General features: G+C 41.1%; 1 protein-coding gene across 8 annotated transcripts in view; it reads right to left on the bottom strand.

The window, feature by feature from the left end:
• LOC109927206 (BEN domain-containing protein 2-like) overlaps positions 1-17,953 on the bottom strand; it is a 105,572-nt gene that overhangs the window by 72,269 nt on the left and 15,350 nt on the right. For all 8 annotated transcript variants that reach the window (XM_048602692.1, XM_048602699.1, XM_020527151.2 and 5 more), the window contains exon 2: positions 622-783. In XM_048602692.1, coding sequence (XP_048458649.1) covers positions 622-783 — 162 coding nt within the window. The remainder of the gene's footprint in view (positions 1-621; positions 784-17,953) is intronic.

Below are 17,953 nucleotides of genomic sequence, written 5' to 3'. Positions count from 1 at the left end.
ATGCACGCTCCCTGCTCTGCCCCACTGTGGGTGCACCTCTAGCTGAGGCAGTGAGATGATAATTTTGATAAAGAAACTGAAGGAGGGCATGCAAATGCAGGATTCTTAAATTAGAAGTAACTAAATACGGAATAAAAGATGAAGCTTGCAGGTGACACTGGTTCCCTGCAAATGTTTTGCATTGGATTTAATCTTACAATTCCTCCAGTTCCCAAGATACTGAAAACCAGGATAACAGGGCAAGTTAGACAGTGCATGAGAGTAGCACGGTCTAAGAGCCAAAGAGTGAGATTTTCAGAAGGCCCCCAGAAGTCTGGCAAATCACTAACTGGCTGGGAAAGAAAAGGGTTAAAGCTGGTGGGGTTAAAAATGCTTTATCTAGTTTCGTCAATCACATACTAACATTTATAAATGTTAAATGTTAAATGGGAAACCATTGAGCGAGAAAATGTAAGATGGAAATTATTGTTGACTGTGTTAATTTGGAGTTGAAGTTAGTCACAAGAGAGCCATTTTAAGCAACTGGATGATATATTTGCCAGCAATTTGTATAATTTCTTAAAATGTGTGATTTGGATTCAGGATTCAAAGTAGAAAAGGACAGTTTGTGAGGTGACTTACAGTATACAAGAGTTGCCAAGCATCTCCTGTGTTCATCATGTACTTGCGAAGTTGTGGGAACGTCAGTAAGTGAAAGTGGTTGCTGAGGAATTCCCACATTGTGAACGTCAAGTACCTCCGCTCCATCAAAAATTAGCGCTTCGACTTCGTCTTCTGTTTTCACTGCAAAGAAAAGGTTTGGAAACAGTCACTTCAAGTACTTTTAACTAGAACAAGTTCAATGATGTAAATCAGGCTCCGCAATATATGAGGCTTTACTGCATTTATCATAAAACATGACAGTGTTGTCACACTAAATGCTGGGCTTTTCTAATTGAACATAATTATGTCATTGGATGCTGTTAATTAAGTTTTGACCTTTGGACACAGGCCATGACCAAAGGCACAAACAATAGTGGGTGTTACACCAGCTCTTTATCACCACCGTGGCAAAAAGGGAGTTCAAAACCCTCGACTTGGACAAATCATATTCTTGAAAACAGAAAAATATAATCGCACCATGCAGTTGAGGTGCTCATCTGAGAAATACTTATGGGGCAGAATACAGTCAGCTTTACTACACTCCTGCCCATGTCACATTTGAACCGAGTTGGTACCTGCTGTCTCTCACTGTTGGCTGCCAAACAAAAAAAAAACACACCTGACATCCCTCCTCACCAACAGAAGAGACAGATTTCTTTAGCTCGAGTGCTTGAGACCATTTTGTCAAAAGGATCACATTTCTCAATCCAGAATAATCGCCTCTCACATAAATTTGATGGAAATACCGTGAGCAGCATGAATTTCTCTAAATGAACACGGCTAGCCGCAACCATTTTCAGATACATTTTGTGTGAGTTATTGTATTGATGCTTTAAGATCAGTGTCACTTTAAGAGCTTGGTATGCTTATAAGCCAAGCCCCAGGATGTAGACCTCATGATGAAATGCCGTGAGCAGAGCAGCAAGAAGCATTCTAGCAGGGGGTCGCATACATAATCATCCATAACCACCAGTTGCTTTTTGAGTAAACTGAATCCATACCACTCAATCTGTGTTACTTACTGTTATCACAAGGAAGCACAACATGGTGTGAAGACCTGGTGATTTTTTTTTCCACAAACAAGGCAATGGTGAAAACTTAAAAATGTCACAAAAAGACTGAACAACACAGTCGAAATTAAATCTCAACTGGGACCACAGGGGAAAAAAAAACAAAAAAAAAAAAAAAGCCAGTACTTGATTTGTAACAAAAACAAAATCCCAGGAATGCAGCCAAAAACAGCATAGCGGAGAGTAAAAGAGGAACAAAACCTTAGACATCGACAGCGTTTGCGATGAATAGGGAGCATTAGAAATAAGACAACCAAATTGTTGATAATGAATTGGAAGGCCAAAGAACTGAATTTACACTTTTTAAACAAAGGACAGAGCTATGTATTTCAGATTCAGCTTTTGCAGAACTAGATAAGCAGTGAAAATAAAGATAGCCACTGAAAGTGAGAATTGCACAGGGTCAACAATTCAGAATCAGCAATGTCTCCGCTAATCTATGGGAAACACTGGAAAAGAAGCTTTGTATAAACAAACTTTAGAATTCAGAATCTTGAGTTAACGTCCTACAGACAACAGCCGCAAGAATCAGTTGCTCGGTTTCACAGTAGGTGCCATGACAAATCTGTGACTTTTCAGAGGTTGTGCTGTCTGAGTGCAGAATGGAGCTGATTATAACTTCAGCGCTCAGTGATGCTTTCCCGAAAGATGTCTTGAGAGAAAGAAAGGTTGTGACATTCACACTTTGCTTACAGAAAGCACAAAAATGAAGCCATTATAACTAGACAGCAACACTTACAAGCATTAGATGCAGTTACTGGTATTGGTGCAATAGCCAGGATGCAGAAAGCATCTGTGTGGGAAGTGGGGTCTGTTGCACTGACTGCAAAGCTATCATGCATTCCAAGTCATAGAAACATAGAAGATAGGCCCTTTGAGCCTGCTCTGCCATTCTTCACGATCATGCCTGATCATCCAACTCAGTAGCCTAATCCTGCTTTCTCCCCATAACCTTTGATCCCATTCACCCCAAGTGCTATATCTAGTCATCTCTTGAATTCATTGAATGTTTTGACATCAACTACTTCCACAGGCTCACCCAGGTGAAGAAATGTCTCCTCATCTCTGTCCTCAATCGTCTACCCCAAATCCTGATATTGTGACCCCTGGTTCTGGACTCACCCACCATCGGGAACATCCTCCCTGCATCTACCCTGTTGGTATCATCTGCAAACGTGGAGACGTTACATTTTGTTCCCTTATCCAAATCATTAATACATATTGTGAATAGCAGGGGTCCCAGCACCCCGACTAGTTACTGCCTGCCAAATTGAAAAGGACCCATTAATTCCTACTGTTTGTTTCCTCTCTGCCAACCAGTTTCCTATTCATCTCAAGACACTTCCCTCAATCCCATGCGCTTTAATCTTGTGCATCAATCACTTATGTGAGACTTTGTTAAACGCTTTCTGAAAGTCCAAATATACTACATCGACTGGCTCTCCCTTGTCAACTCTACTAATTACATCTTCATAGAATTCCAACAGATTTGTCAAGCAAGACTTCCCTTTCATAAATCCATGCTGACTGTGTCAGATCCTGCCACTACTTTTTAAAATGCTCTGCTATAAAAGTCCTTGACAATGGATTCGAAAATTTTCCCCACTACCGATCTTAGGCTCACCAGTCTATAATTCCCTGTTTTCTCTCTACCTCCATTTTTGAATATTGGAGTGACATTAGCCACCCTCAATCTGCAGGGACTGCTCCAGAGTCTATAGAATCCTGGAAGATGACCACCAATGCATCCATTATTTCTAGAGCTACTTCCTTAAATACACTGGGATGTAGATTATCAGGCCGTGGGAATTTATCGGCCTTCAATCCCAACAATTTTCCCAGCATCATTTTTCTATTGTTGTTATTGATTTCGCTCGGCTCTTCCCTCTCACTAACTCTTGCCTTCTCCAACAATTCTGCAATCTGGTTTGTGTCCCCTTTTGTGAAGACAGAGCCAAGGTATGTATTCAGTTCCTCAGCCATTTTGTTGTCCCCTATTGTACATTCCCCCATTTCTGTCTGTAGGGGACCTACATTTGTCTTTACCAATCTCTTTCTCTTCATATACCTATAGAAACTCTTAGCATCCGTCTTAATTTTCCCTGCAAAACTTACTTTCGTACTCTTATTTTCCCCTTCTTAACCAATCTCTCTAAACTGCTCCCAATCCTCAGATTTATATTTTTCTTGGCCAATCTGTATGACTTTTCCTTGGATTAGATACGATCTCTTATTTCCTTTGTAAACCATGCATTGGACCTCTTACCCATTTTGCTTTTGTGACAGACAGGAATAAATGGTTGTTGCAGTTCCCCCATGTGTTCCTTGAATGTTTGCCATTGCCTATCCACCGTCATCCCTTTAAGTAACTCTCCACAATCTATCAAAGCCAACTCATGCCTCATATCTTCGTACTTTCCTTTATTTATGTTCAGTACCCTAGTCTCTGAATCAACAACCTCACTCTCCATCTTGATAAAAAATTCTATCATGTTATGGTTGCTCTTCCCCAAGGGATCTCACACAGCTAGATTGGTAATGATTCCCTTCTCATTACACAGTACCTAGTCTAAGATGGCCTGTTCTCTAGTTGGTTCCTCCACATATTGGTCAAGAAAACCATCCGGTATACACTCTAGGAATTCCTCCTCTACAGCATTGTGGTTAATTTGATTTGCTCAATCTATATGTAGCTTAAAATCACCCATGATCACCCATATTCCCTGATCACAAGCATCTCTAATTTCCTGTTTAATGCCATTCTTTACATCACCACTCCAGTTTGGGGGTCTATATATGACACCTACTGATGTTTTTTTCCACTTGGTATTTCTCAACTCTATCCTTACAGACTCCACATTGTCAGAGCTAATATCCTTTCTCACTATTGTGTTAATTTCCTCTTTATCCAGCAATGCCGCTCCACCGCCTTTTCCTTTTTGCCTATCCTTCCCAAATACTGAATACCTTGGGACATTCAGTTCCCATCCCTGGTAACCCCACAGCCATGTCTCCGTAATCCCAATTATATTGTACCTGTTCACATCTATCTGCGCAATTTTTCCACTTTATTGCAGATGCTCCACGCATTATGGCACAAAGCCTTTAAGCTTGTCCTTTTAACTGTGTTTGTCTCCTCCTTTTTTCCCCTCAATATCCCTGTTTGAATCTTGTCCTTGGTTTCTCAGCCTATCACTTTTCTTATTCCTTCTTCTAGCTTTTGCTTTTGTTCTTGCTACCTTCTTCTCTGACACTTTACATTGGTTCCCATCCCCCTGGCATATCAGTTTAACCCCCGAGGACATTAGTCCCAGTCCTGCTCAGCTGTAACCCGTCCAATTTGTACAAGACCCACCTCCCCCAGAACTGGTCCCAGGAATCTGAAGCCCTCCCCCTGACACCATCTCTACAGCCACGTATTCATCCCGCCATTTCTCCTCTGATCAGCACGTGGCATCTGTTGGAATCCTGAGATCACTACCTTTGAGGTCCAATTTCTTAACTTTCTTCCTGGCTCCCTGTATTCTGCTTTTAGGACTTTTTTTAACCTATGCCATTTGTACCGATATATACTACGACCACTGGCTGTTCACCCTCCCCTTCCAGAATATCCTGTACCCACTCGGAGACATCCTTCACACTAGCACCAGGGAGGCAACATACCATCCTGGAGTCTCACTGGCGGCCACAGAAACACCCGTCGATTCCCCTTCCAATTCAATCCCCTATAACTATTACCCTGGCACACTTTTTAAACCCCTCTGCAGCAGAGCCAACCATGATGCAATGAGTTTGGCTGCTGCTGCTTTCCCCTGAGAGGTCATTCCCCTCAGCAGTATCCAAAATGGTATATCTGTTTTGCAGGGGATTGGCCACAGTGGATTCCTGCACTAGCTGCCTATCTCTCTTGCTCTGACTGGTGGTCACCCAATCCGTGTCATTCCAAGTCATTCTGCGCGAAAGGATAGTAGGCTCTGTTATACAAGAAATGCAATCTCAAAAGATATACTGAGAGACTACAATAGGACACAACACAACAAAAAGCATGTGCAACTTCCCAGAAAAAACACCGGGCAGTGTGTCCAAAAGCTATAGAAATGCATGCTCGTATATGAGGTAAGCAGCGAGATTGACCAAGGTGGTGAAGAACCCTCATCGAGAAAGCAAACTGGCTTTTCACATCGAGAATGTGACATATTGTGTGGACAAATTCAAACACTTAGAAGCTTTCCCATTATGAATATCAGGTGCCTGAAAAAATTGGTAAATGCCTACTTGACCAAAGTTGACCGGAAAAAGAATGTAAACATCCTGCTAATCTGAATCCTAAAAGATATTAACTTGGATCATTGGATGTCAATGAAACAATCTGCAAAAGCAAAATTAATTGCATATAATTGACACCCATCCCTTGTATTGGTGCATTGATCATAAATTACAGCTAAAGCAATTCTCCATGGAAACCACAAGTGCTTTACCTGCTAGACTTGACTAGTACAACAATGACAGGATTGCCAGCAGTGCACAGATCTCAATATTGTGATCATTCACAAGCTTATCAAAATACCAACTGCAGCAGAAGTGACCAAAAATGCTCAAATTCAGTCAGTTCAGGGCTTACAACATTTGTACTCAAACATATTCAATGGTGTAGGAAAGTTCAAAAATGATACCGTATTGAACTTCAAAGATGCAATTCCATTCATTGATCCTCCCAGAAAATGCAGCGCCCACACACGAGAAGCTTAAAAGTGTGCTAGATGATAGAGAACATGATGGTATTATCCAGTGTACACAGACTGATGCAGCTGCATTTCATACGTGCTGAAGAAAGGTAACACAATCAGGGTATGCTTGGACCCAGATGCCAATTACAGATATTGGACAATTCACCTGGCTAAGGAAACTCAAGAATTCATTGCGTTTACAACAATCATCTGGAAAATACTGCTTCCAGAGGGCATCCTTTGGTCAACGTCAAAGGTGATCTGTTCCAGCACCATCAGCGGAAAATTAAAAATAAATTCCTGAATGTGTCGTATTACCAATGATGGGTAAAACCAAATAAGATCATGGCACCACCTGGGCGACAATAACTTCTGGGTAACATGCTGGACTATGACTTCGATGTCTGCTACAAACCTGGTACCAAAGTGGTTATATTGACTTACATGGTACCAGTGGAGATCATGTTTTGAAGAAAAAGGTAGAACAACCCTAACAAGCCATCACATGTCCAGGTTCTCAGAGAACTTGGACAAACTTCTTGAAAAAAAAAGGCAGAATAAAGATGGTACATGACCAATATGCTATGAAGACACAATATGCTATGCTGAGTGGAACAACAATCAGGAGAAACAGAAACTGAAACCAACTTGGGGAACTTTCAATACTCCAACTGTGCACAAACACACAAAAATAAGCTTGGACAATGAAGGTGTGGAAGACCAGTAAGATGACAATCATCATGCAAGCAACAAGATTCCACCACACCCACAAGTGAAGAACACCCAAGTGTGGAATCCAAATTTCTCGAACATCACACCATTACAAGATCCGGAAGGATTGTCAAATCACTTATATGTTATACAGACTCTTAGATCTTTCAATTCTTCCTTGTGAACAAATAGGTTTTCAGCTACCCTAATGCATATGTATTTTTACTCTCTGCGTAAGTTTATCTTGGAGAAAGAAGATTTTGTATTATTGCTTTCAGAGCGGTGTTGATTTCAAAGATTGATATGCTAATGAGCCAAGGATCAGCCTGTGAGGACTGCAAGGAGCAAATCAGCAGGTGGCTGCACACAAAGTTATTCATGACTGTTAGTTGTAGTTGAAGTTGCTCATAAACCTGTTATACTTTTCAAGTAAACTGAATCCACACTACTCAATCTGTGTTATTTACCAATAACACAAAACAGTATATACATTTCTGAATAATTACAGACGGAAACACATGGAGATGAGTGAATGGACTACGGTTCACAGTTAACACTAGCCATTTCTTGCATTGAGGCTCTTTGCTAGCGGGTGACAACAGGCCAGCAAGTTGGAAGTAGGGTCAAGGCAGAAAGCATGATTACTGTGCTAATATTGATGTGAACTATGACAGTGGGTAATGGGTCAGTGACTCTTTCAAGTAGCAGTGTCTGAATGGCCAAGATTAAACTAGATCATGTAAACCTTTGTTCGCTAAAATGCAGCATTTTTACTTTGACTTATAAAAGTGCTCCAGAAGAACTAAATCCTGCTAATTATAACTGGTTCACTGAAGAATTATGTCATTGCTTGTTTATTTGTAAAACCTGCTGATAAAAATAGGCATCTTACAACTCACTGAAGCTCACTTATTCATGATTTGAATGAAAGCTGAACACAGAGCAAGAGAACACACATAAAACTTCATTTCCAAACGTTACCCCCAAAGTGCTGTTGCCTCTAGGTGCAATTTGGTAGGAAACTGCCCACATTTAGTATACTATCAGATAAACGAGGCAAGTTTTACACGGGATCATTTTGTCACTTTGGTATAATTATTTCAATGCTCTCCTCATAAGCCTCCAATTCTTCGCTCTTTTGTCACTATAGCAAACAATTTTAATTGTGTTAAATAAAGTAAACTGTAAAGATAAAGTATTATGTTACAGAATCTCACTTGAACAGACTGGAACAGGGAATTTCTAAGGCAAACCTTACAGATTCATGCATAGGGCCACTTAATCAACTCAAGTTAAAATGACAGCATCCATAACTAGTCTCAAATCAGTCAGGGGCTGTAAGCATCTCTATTCACTGAAATGCTATATGCCACTGTCATCTCTCCCTTCTGATAGTGTCCAACTGTCCCATTTCTTTTGAGCTGACCTTTTCTCATTTCACCCCCTATTGTCACCAGCAGCAGGTCCTTTCACTGCCTCTTCTCCACTGATCATACTTTACAAATTTCCAGTTCTTCAGCTGAAAGCTCGTGAGATGCTGAGCCTCTGATATTCCTGTGGCCCATTTCACTGGGTCTTTGCTTCATTCGGCAAATTCTCAGCTGGTTCACCAGAAGTATGTTTCAAAAGCTCTCTTTCCATCAGGCCCTTTTAAGGGTCCATCTTTTTTAGTGCATTTAGTGCAGGGCTTCATATCTGAGATTGAACAAATTGCTTTTTCAAGCAGAGGCCAATATTGCATGGCTCTGTATTTCATTCAGTTGTACAGCAGCCAATTTTTTTTGTTAAGAATCCCTACAGTGTGGAAACAGGCCCTTCGGCCCAACAAGTCCACTCAGAGCATCCCACCCAGACCCATCTCCCTATAAACCCCCTAATCTACACATTCTTGAACACTACGGGGCAATTTAGCATGGCCAATCCACCCAGCCTGCACATCTTTGGACTGTGGGAGGATACCAGAGCACCCAGAGGAAATCCACGCAGATACGGGGAGAATGTGCAAACTCCACACAGTCACCCGATGCTGGAATCGAACCTGGGTCCCTGGTGCTGTGAGGCAGCAGTGCTGACCACTGAGCCACCGTGCCGCCCTAAATGTTCACCCTGCTTTGATATCACTGATGCTATCTTGAAATATATGCATGTACTAACTGGGGAAGGTGTTTAGGCCAGGTAGTTAATCACAGAGGCCTAATTGTTATGACTTTATTTTCTCCTAGCAAATATATCCATGTCTATAGGCTTGAAATACAAGAGTTTTTTTTAATCATTATTGAGAGGCAAATTTTCCTATTTCTTGGCATAACAGAATCCCATTGATTTCAATGAGGACGAAGTACACTGCAAAGTATTTACTTGGCTGCAAAGTGCATTCCTGAGATTGCAAAGGTACGATGGTCCGGATTTGTGGTTATATTGTCATACAGCAGGAAACAGACCCTACGGTCCAACTCGTCCATGCCAATCAGGTATCCCAAACTAAACTAGTCCCATTTCCCTGCATTTAGCCCATATTTCTCTAAACCTTTCCTATCCATGTACCTGCCCAAATGTCTTTTAAACGTTGTAATTGTACCCACCTCTACCACTTTCTCTGGCAGCTCATTCCATACATGCACCACCCTCCGTGTGAAGAAGTTGCCCCTCAGGACCCTTTTAAATCTTTCTCCTCTCATCTTAAACCTATGCACTCTAGCTTTGGACTCCCCTACCCTTGGGAAAAAGACCTTGGCTATTAATCATATTTATGCCCCTCATGATTTTATAAACATCTGAAGTCACCCCTCAGCCTCAAACTCCAGGGAAAACAGTCCCAACGTATCCAGCCTCTACCTATAACTCAAACCCTGCAGACCTGGCAATATCCTTGTAAATTTTTTCTGCACCCTTTCTGGTTTAACAACGTCCTTCCTATAGCAGGGAGACCAGAACTATATGCAGTATTCCAAAAGTGGCCTAACCAAAGTCCTGTACAGCTGCATCATGACATCCCAACTCTTATACTCAATGCTCTGACCAATGAAAGCAAGTGTGTTAAACACCTTCTTCACCACACTGACAACCTGTCATGCCACTTTCAAGGAACTATGTACCTGCACCCCTAGGTCTCTGTTTGACAACACTCCCCAGGTCCCTACCATTAAGTGTATAAGTCCTGGCCTCTTTTGCCTTTGCAAAATGCAACACCTCACATTTATCTAAATTAAACTCCATCCGCCACTTCTCAGCCCGTTGGACTATCTAACCAAAATCTCTTTGTATCTTAGATAACCTTCTTCACCGTTCACTATACCATCAATTTTAGCATCATCTGCAAATTTACTAACCATTCCTCCTGTATTCTCATCCAAATCATTAACATAAATAACAAACAACAGTGGATCTCGAACTTATTCTTGCAGCACACTAGTGGTCACAGGTCTCCAGTCCGAAAAGCAACCCTCTACCACCACCTCTGTCTTCTACTATCAAAGCCAATTGGATACAAAATTGGCTATCTCTCTCTGGATCTCATGTGATTTAACCTTACTAACCAGCCTACCATGCAGGACCCTGTTGAATGCCTTGCTAAAATCCACACATAGACAACATCTACCACTCTGCCTTCATCAATCCTCTTCGTAACTTCTTCAAAAAAACTCAGTAAAATCTGTGAGATACGATTTCCCATGCACAAAGCCATGTTGACCATTCCAAATCAGTCCTTGCCTTACCAAATGTAAATAAATCCTATCTCTCAGAATCCCTATCAACGAATTACCCTGTCAGACTCTCAGGTCTGTGGATCACCAGCTTCTCCTTGCAGCCTTTCTTAAACAATGGCACAACATTAGCCAACCTCCAGTCTTCTGGCACTTCACCCATGGCTGTTGATGGTTCAAGTATCTCTGCAAGGGGCCCTGCAATTTCTTCCCAAAGGTTCTGGGATATATCCAATCAGGTCCCAGGAATTTATTTACCTTTATGCATTTTAAGACCTCCTGCACCTCCTCTTTTGTATGGTGGGCACTTTTCAAGACATCACAATTTATTTCCCCAATTTCCCTAACTTACGTGTCTTTCTCCACAGTAAATACGGAGGCAAAATACTTGTTTAGTATCTCACCCATCTCCTGTGGTTCCATACATAGACAGCATTGTTGGCCTTTAAGGGGCCCTATTCTCTCCCAAGTGACTCTTTTTCCCTTAATGTACTTGTAGAATCTCTTAGGATTCTCCTTAATCTTATTTTGCGAAGCCATCTCATGTCCCCTTTGTGACCTCCTGGACTCCCTCTTAAGTGTAAGCCTACTCCCTTATACTCCTCCAGGGATTCACTTGAGCCCAGCTATCTCTATCTGACATATGCCTCCTCTTTTTTTCTTGACCAAAGCTTCAATAATCTCTAGTCATCCAGTGTTCCCTACACCTTCCAGCTTTGCCTTCACATACGGGACCCTCCTTCATTATGTTTGTTCACTAAATTTTCATGGACTTCTGTGGAACTACTTACGATCATTAGGATTCTGATACAGCAGGAACACTCTGCAGGAGATCTGAGACGCGTATGAATAGAGCAAGCTACAGCAACTTGCTTCAATGTCTTGTATTTGGCTACAAAACAATGGTGAAAAACCTGTTCTGTTTCAAGCAGAAGCTGGGGCATGTAAATAAGAACAACTATTTCAGTTTAAATTCACACGCAGAATATGAAGTAAAGAGATGAAAAGAAAAGGAGAGAAAGTGACAAGAGAAATAAAATATTAGCTTTTACAAAAATCTTATTACCAAATCATTCTTTCATTTCCTTCACTTTGTTTTCTTTCCCGCTACCATTCTTATTGCTCCTGATCAGATGAGATGTGGAATTAAATCCCTGTGCTACCATTAACAGTCTTGCTTAAAAATTCCCATGGTCTTCACCTACTTACTATTTAGTTAATTTTGCTTATTGCTGCATAACTCAGAGCCATCGTTTTTCAGAGAAAAATATTGGTTTCAGTTTGGTAGTTTTTAAATTAATATATTGATCCAGGTTGCATTTTTTTTTTAAAAAAAAAGCACCATTAAAGAAATCACAGAAGCACAATGAACTTCTTTTTTCAAAATAATACTACTATCTCAACAGAATAAACATTATCAGACACATTAGGTAGAATTTCCCATTAGAAACATGTCTGAGAAGTTACACCCAAAGTTACATCAATACATGGGCCCACTGCATCAATGTCTATTAACTCAGTTTTATTATCATATGCTGAAACAAGAAAATGAAAATAAACAACTTGAAATCAGCAGAAACAGTCAAGAGGCAAAGAAACTATCAAACTCAAGCAACAGATTTCTTCTTTTCAGCAAGAATCTCAAGGTATCAAGCTCATTTATAATCTTTACCAATACAGGTCAGACACTGCAAGCTCCTGAACATGTTACAGATGGAAACTTCTTTTCTAATGCAAATTATTTTGATGCCATAAAAATACGTTCAAAGAATCTGACTATTTGGTGGATGTGTCATTATGGATAAATTATTTTATGCTAAAAAATTCTGGATTTAATCTTACATCTTTTCGAATCGTGCACATTTGCAGGAAATTGCAGATTGATGACACTGGACGTTTGCTTTAAACCACAGGTAAACTGCCGCTGGCCATGAAATAGGCAGGAAATTTCACTCTGAGGGGTACTCACCCACCTTTGCTTTCTATTACTATTTTATCATCATACAGAATAACAGTCCACAGCTTTATTGCGATCTGAAAAAAGAACTGTTCTGCCTTTGCAATCAGTCTGTCTAAGGCAATGTTCTACTTCTGCAGAGTTCTAGCATAATTCGGCTAGCTTTGAAAAATGATTGCAGTTAAGCAGAATGTTCACAAAAGAATGTATTTGGAACCTGTTTTACACTTCAAAACCTCTGCTTTGATCACTGATTCTTGCCACACACCAAGACTCGATGTTCACCAGAACAGTAACTAATCATTTTATGATCATGTCTCAATATAAAACCTACCGAAACAAGATAGAGGCCATAAGTGCATTCCAAACACTACTTTAATCACTTTGGTTATGATTTTTTTAAAAAAAAAAAGATTGCATCGGTAATTTTCCTTGTGTATCAGTTTTAATGAATCATAAATGTTTTTGCATGTAAATGTGTTCGCAGATTTGTTGAAACTATTACACAAATAAAAATACCTGAGCCTTATTTCCCTATTTTCTTCCATTTTTGTACTTTCCTCTAGTCAAGATGGTCTTCACGAAAAAAAAAGCTGGGAGGATTTTCCTCCAGGCAGTGTCTGTGGTCACCCAGCAGGGAAAATGATTTCAGTGGCAGATGGTCACGACCCATTTATTCCATCCTGCTGAAGGAAATGCTTTGGTTGTAGACAGTGATGAATTTACCCTCCCGGGCGAGAATCTGCTAAGTTTGCCCGAGAGAAATAAACGTAAACAGCCCCAAAAGAAGGTAATGTAGAGCCATAAAAGCCAGCTCACACACCGACTTGTTAAAATAGAAACACTTTCTTTCAATGCCGAGATTGTCACTTTACCACAGTCCACTTCATTGCCACCAGCACCACTGCTCTGCAGGGTGAAGCCAGCGTCAGTGTCCGCAAAATCCTGGAAGCAACTAAAGAAATCCAGAAGTCTGGAGCTTTTCTCTGGCAGATTGCCATGGTAACTACTGTTCTCCTCCAGCTTCCTTTGAAAATGCAACCATCGCAACACACCTCAAGGCCTCTTCAACGGAAGTTTGCTTTACTGCAGAGGTACACTTTTGGGACCTGTCTCCTTGCCTTGCCCCTATCAGTGCAAGGCAATGGCAAATCTCCACTGAGAAAATCCGCCAAACAAATGGCTCGGGCTGAAGTATCGGCAAACAACGAGCTGCAGAGCACAAATGGAATGGAATCAACTTCACTCTGCTAACCGCTCACATACCTCCCAAACATACAGGCATTCCAAACCACTCTGTTGTGTTCGAAGGTGTTTATCTGTAGGCCATTAAATGGGCTCAAACAACAAACAGCGAGCATGTTATCCACACAAAACACCTGCATGTTCACCCAATCACGAAGAGCGGCTGCTGGCTGTAGCATTTGCATCAAAAATGCCGCCTCTCTTTACAACAATATGTAGGCCTACTCTATAAACAAGCAAAGAGTCAGGAAGAGACAGGAGGTGGACTCTTATAGAGGTAGCTCTCAGCCACCAGCTGAAATACCTGCGAGAAGCCCTTGTTGCCTCTCTTCTTGAACATCCATCCGTGTTTTGCTCTATTCAGGCACTTGACGGGCCAGGAGTATGTGTTCCCCCAGAAATAAGGACCCGACAAGTGGAAATCTCGCCTGTTATAGGTTGACAGCCATTCAGAGGCCAGCAGCTCCAAAGCATGACAAAAGCATCAGCTACTACACCCACTGGAGGCCGAGGTAGGTCCCCACTGGATCTCAGGCGACAGCTAAGTGATGGTGGCAGGGGGTCTTGGAGAAGTAGAAATTGGCAGCAAGGACAGCGTGTTGGTTCATGGTGCACCCCTGTCAACTGCAACACTGGATCCTCGACCAACAGAGTGTGTTTGCAGAAAGGACTCCCCCTCACCAGCGGGTGCCCACATGGGTTTGATTGTGGTGCTTCCCGAAAATCGCGTACCCGATTCCTTGATCAATATCAGATGAAGTAAGGGCATTAATTACCCAGTTAAGGATCTCAGTTGGTGGCAGGACAGGAAGGCTGTTCACTGATCTTCCTGCCACAGAATCAAAGTGGAGGCAGGAAGATGGTGCTAGTCCCATCTGACACCCCCTGATTGATTAAATGCCCCCACCCATCAAACCCCTCCCAGGGAGGGTGCGATATTCCACCAAGTATTGCAGACAGCTCCAAAGATACTACTGTTAACTCCTTATTAAGGGAGAAAGATTCTGTGCAGAGCACCAACAGAGGGAATGGGGGAAGGTGATGCAGAATATAGCCCAGTGCTAATACAGTTTACGGCTTGTTTAGAATTAGTAAGTATTTCTCTCCAGCAGGGAGCAGAAGAAACAATAGTCAAATTTCACATCAGAAATCTGGGTTTCTCATTGTGTAACTAATTATTCAGCAGGTTTATTTGATACAATTACAACACTACAGCTATTGGTGCAGTTTAGTGTTTTCCACAGGAAAGAAATAGGCCTCAAGACCTAGAAGATAGAAAAGTTTTTAAAAAAACCAATGAACTGAATGGAAACCTTAGTGCCAGACTAGGATAGTCATCCAGAAAGGCAGATACTGATATAACAACAAATAATTGTGCAAGACACAAAGAGGTATAGTTAACGTTTCGGGTCTGGTGACCCCCGGTTCTGAGGAAGGGTCACCGGACCCGAAACGTTAACTCTGATTTTTTTCTTCACGGATGCTGCCAGACCTGATGAGCTTTTCCAGCAACTTCTGTTTTTGTTGCTGATTTACAGCACCCGCAGTTCTTTCGGTTTGTACAAAGAGGTATAATTTGAAAGGTGGTACCACTCAAACTACACATAACTAGCTGTCTTATATACGCAAATGAAAGCCCACCTGGAATATTACCTTTTCAAGTCAACATGATGGCCAATTTTAGCACGTTAAAAGTTCTTTTAATATAGGTGAAAGTAGATAATGGCCCAATAATTATTTTAAAAAATACTTTTACGAGACATGGGCATCACTGATAAAGCCAGCATTTGTCGTCTGTCACTAATTTCCTTTGCTAAGCTATTTCAGGGGGCAGTTAAGAGTCAACCACTTGTACTATGGGTTTGGAGTCACATGCAGCCCACACCAGATAAGGATGGCGAATTACCTTCCCGAAAGGGAATCAATGAACCAGACAGACTTTTACGATAACCGATGATCGCTTCACGGTTACCATTACTAGGACTTGCTTTATATTCCAGGTTCATTAATTGAATTTCAATTCCACCAATTGCTGTGGTGCCATTTGAACCAACGCCTCCTGAACATTAGCCTGAGCTTCTGGATTACTAGTCCAGAGGCACACTATGTCATCAGTTTTCCCCATTGAGAAACGCCAAGACTTCTCATGTTCAAGCAACCTCAGAAAATTGCCAACATTTCTAGCTCCAAATTACACAAAGCAGACAACAGTGACCATGGCTAGTTTTCACTGAAAGATTATTCAGAGGATAATGACAGAATTTGAAGAGCAGCAAAGTTCAGTTTTATATGTTATAAAATTATAAAACATAACATATATAGACATGAGTTAAATTAGAAGTTGTGAAAATATATTTAAAAAGCTGTCCTGGCACAAATGTTTGCAAGAATTATGTAAATGTACACCTTACACGTGCAATGTTCAAGGGTACCGAAAAGATTTATAAGCACGTTTCCGGGTTTGCAGGGTTTGAGTCGTAGGGAGAGGCTGAATAACTGCAGGTTTTTTTCCCTTGGAGTGTCGGAGGCTGAGGGTGTGCCCTTACAGAGGTTTATAAAATTATGAGGGGAGACCTTATAGCAGCTTATAAAATCACAAAGGGCGTGGATAGGGTGAGTAACCAAGGTATTTTTCCTAGAGTGGAAAAGTTCAAAACTAGAGGGCATAGGTTTAAGGCAAGGGCAGAAAAATTTAAAAGGGACCTGAGGGATAACTTTTTCATGCTGAGGGTGGTGTTTGTATGGAACGAGCTGCCAGAGGAAGTGGTAGAGGAGGGTACAATTACAACATTTAAAAGGCATCTGGCTGGGTACATGAATAGGAAGGGTCTAGAGCGATATGGACCAAATGCTGGCAAATGGAACTATGTCAGATTGGGATGCCTGGTCAGCGCAGACAAGGTGAACTGCTGAGTCTGTTTCCATGCTGTCTGACTCTATGGCACCTTTCAGAGACTTGCTATTTCAAACTTTGATATTTTCTAATTAACATCTTCAGAGAATTTATTACACACATTTACGGCAGGTGATGCTTGAACCTGGGCCTCTTGGCTCAGAAGCAAGGGCATCACCGCTTTGTGTCACAAGACTTCTCCCCATTCTAAAACCCTCCTGAGTGGTGAAATAGATGTCATCTGTAAATGCTTGTAAATTTCAAATACCTTAAAACCCTGGCATTTTTTAACCTTTTTTTAGAAGTTATTTTTAAGTAAGGTGGACTTACGCTTTGGAGCATGATGCCTAGACTATTCAATTCCAGAAACCCAGCTGGTAAATGATAGAACTAGAACCAATCTTTACACGTTTCTACATTTATGTCAAGAGTTACATCCAGAATTTTCACCTGCTTACAACTGAACAAATTTAATATAGAGTGTTGGAGGTGTAAGCCTTATTTGCATAAATAAAAGGATAATTAAAAAGTGCACTGCAGAGTACATTATTCTGCCTCATTTCCTATAGCTCTCAGGTTCATACCCAACAGGAAGGCACAGACTGTACTGATGGTGATAACTATGACATGAAGTAACTCCATATACAATAATTATTGAAGCGTTTGGAAAATCTGGGACTGAAGAAATTGAACGAGTGCCAAACAACTGCAATGCAATATATTTTCCATTCAATCTATGATTTATATACATGACAGCAATTTTTCCATGCATAATGGCAACATAGTCACGACAATATATGATTCACATTAGTAACAATATTTCCTATCAATGTCCCTACCACACTTTTGTAGGAATTCAAACTGCAAGAAATATTCTTGGCCAGCTGCAGTCACATCAGAAATGGTTCCAGGCAAGCATGAGAGAAGGATTTTGAAGGGCAGTTCTACAGTCATACAAGAAAACACAGAGGACACCTCATACTGAGCCAGGTCCCTCCAGATGA

Source organism: Rhincodon typus, chromosome 11 (assembly GCF_021869965.1).
Source record: "Rhincodon typus isolate 14 chromosome 11, sRhiTyp1.1, whole genome shotgun sequence".
In the NCBI taxonomy this organism is placed as follows: Eukaryota; Metazoa; Chordata; class Chondrichthyes; order Orectolobiformes; family Rhincodontidae; genus Rhincodon; species Rhincodon typus.
The sequence above is the reverse complement of the archived record's forward strand: the minus strand, read 5'-3'. Positions and strand labels throughout refer to the sequence as shown.